At 36.4% G+C, this 7,135-nt stretch overlaps 1 protein-coding gene across 1 annotated transcript in view; it reads right to left on the reverse strand.

Annotated features, from left to right (window-relative positions):
* SLC9A9 (solute carrier family 9 member A9) overlaps positions 1–7,135 on the reverse strand; it is a 496,385-nt gene that overhangs the window by 81,437 nt on the left and 407,813 nt on the right. The window contains exon 14 of the mRNA XM_015593644.2: positions 3,741–3,820. Within this exon, the coding sequence (XP_015449130.2) occupies positions 3,741–3,820 (80 nt within the window). The remainder of the gene's footprint in view (positions 1–3,740; positions 3,821–7,135) is intronic.

Below are 7,135 nucleotides of genomic sequence, written 5' to 3' on the forward strand. Positions count from 1 at the left end.
TAGAGCAGAGTGAGCCAGAGTGAGCAAGGGGTGGGGGCAGAGGAACACTAGGGACCAGATTGATACTTGAGCCTTTTAATGGCTAGGAAAGAATGTTCCTCCCCGTGGGGATGTGTATGATGATTTAGGAATTTATGTTTAGGTTATACCTGTGCCTCCTTTGAGCTTGGCTAGAGTGCATCCATCTATATGAAACTAAACCATTCTTGGAGTCTACCATATTTAACTCTCTGCTCCTGAAAAGTCAAGGAAGGGCCTGACTCCAAAACTTGAAGGCTCCTTTTACAGCAGTGTTCTTAGAGTGACCAACAAGGACCCCAAACTCATTGCCCCATATATCTTCAATAAATGGCTGAGATATGAACTCTGCACTACACAATGTAAGCAGTTATAACTATTCATTGATTTAATGGTGATTGTATGAACACATTGAGATAGGGTTTACCAGCAGAGTAAGAGATATCATGGACATAGAGTTGTCAATGATAAAGTTCATTTCAGTATATTAATGAACTTTAGAGTGAGACAGACCTGAGCTTAAATCATGGAACTGACACTAGCTATAGAACCTTAAGAAACTTAAGTTCTCAGAAACTTTGTTTCTTCTATCTCAGTGAGGGTACTTGTAAGAATTAAATAAAACATAAGGTGTGGTTATGAGAATTAAGCGAAATAATGTACTTGATGGCAAAACATAGTTCCTTTTCTCATCTCTTTCTTCTTAATTTCTTCTTTGCATTGCATGACTAAGAATTGCTGCTCACATTGAATCATTAGATGTTCGCCCTCATCAGATGTTAATTTTTATTACTTTTATTCTCCTGTAGAGATATTTTCCATGATATCTCTTTGGAAAATTTTTAGGGGAATGTATATATGTATTAATTATAATACAAAAAAGTAAAAACCCCACAAAACTATATGAGTGAACAACAGTGGCTTATTTTGTTGATAACAATGGTGAATTAAGACAATTGTTTTCTATTCTTGGATCTAAATATTGGGCATAAATTGAATGTGAATTGAATACTGCGATAGTTTATGTGTCGATTTGGCTAGACTACACATTATTAAATTAAACTTCAATCTAGGTGCTTTTGTGAAAGTATTTCGTAGATGTGGTTAATATTTACTATCAGTTGACTTTAAGTAAAGATGATGCTCTATCATGTGGGCAAGCCTCATCCAATCCATTGGAAGGCCTTAAGAGGAAAACTGAAGTTTCTCTGAGGGAGAGGAGTTCTGTCTCAAGGCCGCAGCTCAGCTCTTGACTGACGGATTCTAGCCTGCTGACCTGCCCTATAAATTTTAGGCTGTCCTGCCTCCACAATCACATAAGCCAATATATAAACCTCTTTATATTTGTATGTTTGCGTGTGTTTATGTGTACATATGTATATGTTTGTATATATGTATGTATGAACATATCCATTCATCATTGATGTACTGAGACACACATCTTAGTTGCTCTGTCTCTCTGGTGAACCCTGACTGTTATAGGTCCATATGAAAGCTTATTAATTCTTCTTTTTCTTTTGTCAGTAATTGTTTATGGTGCCTCATTTGCATGATGCAATTTTACTGAAATGAAAGTCGAGCAGCCCCAACCTGCATAATCAATTTCTTTCAGCCTCACAACAATTCCTTTTTGGCAAATTGGCCCCAGGGTTGGGGGATCATCCTTTCACTGGCAGGGGCCAGCATAGCTTACTTATGAGGTTCATGGGGCACATCACCTGGGTTCTAGGTGGACAATGGTATGAACATAAATGCCACGTGGATAATTTGTCTCTAAAAAAGAGATATATCAAGAAGTCACAGAGCAGAAACTGGTTGGTGTGCTACTCTATAGGTATGAATTCGGAGCATAACTAATATATACAAACTTTGTTTTTTAAGTGAAAATATCTTTGTGCAGTGATGGTAGCATTGCAATTTCTAGAATGAACGCACAGGAGGACAAATTACCATTAGAAGAGATATCACTGAGGGTGTAAATCTGCTTTCATTTGTTACTAGTCTGTCCATAATCATATGGAAACAAACCTCTGCTGAAAAGTAATATAAAAACTATGACATCACCTGAATTTAGTGCTACTGCTCTAAGCTTAAAATTTGGGTGGATTCCCACTTTCATTTTCTTGTCTTCATGTTACTTTATTCCTTTTCTTCATTGTAAAGCCTTCCTCACAGCACTGTCAGAATTTGAACAAAACATCTTTTATCTCATTTTTGATTCACCATTTTCTTACAATACATCTTGTCATAACCAAGCAGCCTTTATGTGTACTCTTTAGTTAATTTTTTTAAACTTCGTAAAACTTTGGTTAGCAGAAACTTTAATCAATGGCAGGGGAAATTGTGTTTTCAGAAGAGGAATCAACTAGATACATAAACCAGCATAACTTTCTAATAACTCTTTTCCCCTAGAGAGATCAGGAAGGCTTTGTGTAGATACCAGAGTCTCCAATAGATAGTTAATGGCCAAGAGGGACTGCTTTTTAAAGTGGTAGCAATGTACATTGTCCATAAAAGCTCAAGATTGAGCAAGGCAAGGTATCTGACCATAGATAACAGAGCTATGAAAAAACAAAACTGTAGCCTCAAAAAATCTCTACTTTCCACATCTCTATTTTGCAATTCTTAGAATGCCCGACTTTTGTGGAATTGCTTTCTAATTCTTACCTTGTTTTACTTTTGCTTATCTATGCAATTCTCAATTGGCTTCTCTTCATTCTTACTTTTTTTCTACACAGTCATTCCTCTAATTTGCTTTTCTTTCCTTCCTACTGTAAATTTCATGTATTTCTCTTGCCTCCTCTCCTCTTTCTATGTTTACCTCTTTTTCATCTTATTCTTTGAATTTCTTTTCTCTGTTCTTAATTCTTCTTCCTCTCCCACTGATCTATAGTGGCTTTAATCATTGCCGAGATGCTTTAAAATAACCCAGTGACTGACGTTTTCTCTCTGAAAGGGGAGGGATTTGGGACTGTGGAAAAGTAACTACGAAGACCCAACACATTCATTCAATTTTCAGCTCAGTCCTTTCTTTTCTTCCACAGCTCTCTTGCTCGGGATTAAAGATGATGGCTTACACTAACTCACAATGGCAAAGACCTTCAGGCCTTTCTTAGCCCTATGAGTCACATGGCAAGGTGTACCCGAGCCACTATGTTTATGCTGATTGATAGCATTTTAAAATTGCCCTTTATTAGGAAAAGCTTACTCAGGTCTGCCTGGAAAACCAAGTAGTGCTATTTTGTAATGTGGTGACCAGAAGTATTCTTCTCCTTGGCCCACTTATTCCCCCTGCCCTCTCCTTAATTTTTTGCTGCATAGGACAAAAAAACACAAATGGGTTCCTGGAAGAAGGGTGAAGTAGCTTTGTTCGGTCACTCTGGTAAGCTGGACCAAAAGTAGGATCTTTACAAAGGATAGAACAGTAAAATAAATAAAATAAATTGGTCTTTCAGGACTCTATGATTTTATCATCTGGCATTAGGAAATACTAGGTTGCCATGAAAGCACCAAATTCATTTGATTCTGAGAGATTTCACTTTAGCCTCTTTAAGTATGGACTTCTTATTTTTTGAAATTATTCGTTTTGATAAGTTTGGTCATGAATTTGCTTTACCTTTCTGTGTTTCTTGAAGAGCAGGAGCACACGTCTCAGTGATTAAGTTGTCAAAGTTAATCTGCCACACAGCAGGACCTGGGAGATTATCATTACCAAAGGATACTTATGGTCAAAGCCGTACCACATTCTGAAGAGCCAAGCACTCTCTGTTTTTGTTGTGCTTTTATCCAAGTTATTTGCTTCCTAGGGAAACAATAGAAAAAAGCATTGGATAAATAATCAATGTAAAATATTGATATAATATAATGTAATATATAAAATATTTTCACTATAAAAATACATATCAAAACAAATTAAATTTAACTACATTAAAAAGCTTTCTCTGTATAGGTATTTCCATCAAAATGAAGCAGCTGCCATGCAAATTAGCTCACAGATCTTGCCATGTGGATGAGACTCTTGTGGCATGTCAACATTTACTTTTCTTAATAATTCTTATTTTGTTAAATAGCTAAGAAATGCCACTTTTTTGACATCAGTAAAAATGATATTTCTGTCAGATTGCTGTTGTGGGAATTTTGCAGTTTACTTCTGTCAAATTTGGATGGTAATTATTTATGACTTACCAAAAGGTCAAGACTAAAGGGATGATAATAGTCTAATAATTTTAAATTTTAAAACTAGTTTTCGTTCATTTTCTTTTTGATATATTACTACCAAATGCTATAGTTAATTTTTGATATCACTCTGCTTTGATTCTTAAGAGTTTTGAAATGAGATATTCTAGATAGGAAGCCTGTAATAATCGAATATGCTTGTCTCATACTTTTCTTTTTTCCAAAAGAGCCACAGTGGAAGAGGGGAAGAAAAGGAATTAAAAAGGACAAAAGAAAAAGTATCTGATGGATGTTTATGTTAAAGTAGAGGATGAAATTGTGAGAAAAAGGAAAAAAGGTGAAAAATTTTTGTGAACTTTAGAGAAAGATGATAATGAACATTGCAGTGTGGTAAGAAGGAGATTCAGTGGCATTTTCTTTTGTGTGTCCCGTTTTACATATTAAGAGAATTCTAGGCTTAAATCAGTTGTAATTATCTCCATCATTAAAAGTATTTATATCTTAACATGAACATCATTGTTTTATTTGGGCCCACAGTTTCCATCCCCAAATTGTGTCATGAGTTCACAGTCCAGTAACAACGTGAACATTTTCAAGAAATTATGACCCATGGAATGGCAATTCACTGGCTGCTCCAAAGCCAGTCCTTAGGTGAACTCAGGTTGGTTTGCTTTTGTTTTATTTATTTTAATTTTTAATTTTTAATTTTTCCCATTCTCAGGTAGTTCCATTGATGGTTAATGATAAATAGCTGAACACGAAGGGCCATATTCTGCTCTCTGAAATGTGTACCAACCAGTGCTGCAGTTCCATCCCCAACAAATAAAATGGGAATACAAGAAAGCAAAACGTGGTCCATTTTTAGTCAGTCATTTATCCTTTGTCTAAAATGGTTGAAGAAGAGACTCCCGATAAAATTTAAAATCTAATTTCTAAATGGTGTTCCCTAGTAGCCACTGTTCTATATGATATTGATGGAAATTCTGTGCCAATCATTCAGAAAAGGATGGGTTAGACCATGTTAAACAGGTTTCTTATATACAGGACTTCTCAGAGTCTTTCATTTATAAATGAGCATTTTAAGTCTTCAGGAGGGAAGTGTTTCTCAAACTTGGCTAGCTGTGGAACCCATTCCCCATTTCTAAACCCCACTGTGCGACAACTAAAAATCTTTTCATGAACACTAGAATCCCATCGATCTGTTTTCTGGTGGACCTGGAGTGCTATGCCTTGTTATCAAGAGTTAAAATTTATTCATCATACTCCTTCAAAGAGGAAACCAGATGCCCGGTTCAATTTCCATCCTTACCTCTAGCTATTTCTACCTCAACAGAAGTATCAGATTTACAAAATTACTGCTGCACATATTGTTTTCATCATCTTGCAACAACTACAAATTGTTTCTGAGTCACCATCTCCCACAACAGATACAGCATGCTGGGGCTCAGCTGGCAGAATAAAACTGGTCACCCTAAACTCAACTAGTTCTAAAAGCTCTGGACTAACAGTGGGATATATTCTCTGTCTCTCTGTCTCTGTCTCTGTCTCTGTCTCTCTGTCTGTCTGTCTGTCTGTCTGTCTCTCTCTCTCTCTCTCTCTCTCTCTCTCTCTCTCTCTCAAGGGTCCAGGATTCTAGTACCCACTCTGCAGCAGCCCAGCTGAATGATGCTTGCAGCTGTTACAGTTCTGAGCTTTTGAATACTCATTAATTCCTAGGCAGCATGCTAGTCACATTATCCAGTCATTAACTTTTCCAGTTATTATTTTTCAGTTTTCACAACAATCCATTAAGGTAGGTTGTATTATACCTATTTTATAGGTGAGGACCTAGAAAAGTCCAGGGAAGGGAAGAGATGAGCCCAAAGTCACAGAGCTAGCAAGTGAAAGAGCTGGAATTTAAATGTAGGACTGCCTGACTATAAAGATGATGTTCTTTCTGCTAGCATTTCATTCAGCCTTTGAACTTTGAGAGCACATACATTGTATAGTAGGCTACTTGGGCTGCCGTGTTCTTGAGTGGAAAATGAACTGAAGAAATTGGACTTGCTGGTCTCTGAGGTCCTAATCATATGGAGATACTATATTTTTATTAATGAAAACAATAATAGTAACAGCTAACACTTCTTGAACACTGTGCCAGACACTGCTTTAAGTGCTTGGCATATATTAACTCTTTTAATTTTTATAACAATTTGATAAAGTATATTTTATTAGTATTCCCATTTTACAGATGAGGAAACAGGAAGCTCAGGCATAGAGAGGTTTCCAAGCACATCTGTGGCCTCTTAGCAGCCAAGATTCCTCTCCTCTAGTGCATAGATGGGGAGCAAACTAGGGCAAAGAGGTGTCTGAACAAGGATCTGAATTCAGGATATTAGATTGCTAATGGAGGCTGAGATAGAGCAGCTTCATATACCCCAAAACATAGTGAAAATGCATGGCTCCCCTCAGCTAGGTGAACCGCTGAGAGCTTTAAAAGTGTCCCTATAGCAACTTAACTTCAGTGTTAGGAATTTCTCTAGATTTCTGGATACTGGCTTTAGGGGGTTCCCAAGGTCTTAGAAACTCTCCCTGTCTTTCTTTCCCTTTTTCCTCTCTTTGTTATTTTATTTATTTTATTCTTTTCTTTTATTTATTTATTTTACTCTACTATTTTATTTTATTTTCCTGAGGGGAATATATCAGAACTTACGAGCACTCATGAAAGAGCTTATACTCTATTCATGGCAAAACTTCTGGGGTAGTTTTTTGTTACTTGATGCGAGTAATATATATCAGGCAGAATTTTTGGAAAAATGTTAACAAATACAATCTTTTTTTTCCAAACTTTATTTTACTTGGGAGACTGGAGGTGCTATTCATTTTACTGCTTTGTAGAGAAATAAACTGGGTTCCAATTAGAATCAAACATGAGACACATTTCCCTAGGTGAGGGAAATAC

This window comes from Pteropus alecto, unplaced genomic scaffold (genome assembly GCF_000325575.1).
Source record: "Pteropus alecto unplaced genomic scaffold, ASM32557v1 scaffold75, whole genome shotgun sequence".
NCBI classification, from domain to species: domain Eukaryota; kingdom Metazoa; phylum Chordata; class Mammalia; order Chiroptera; family Pteropodidae; genus Pteropus; species Pteropus alecto.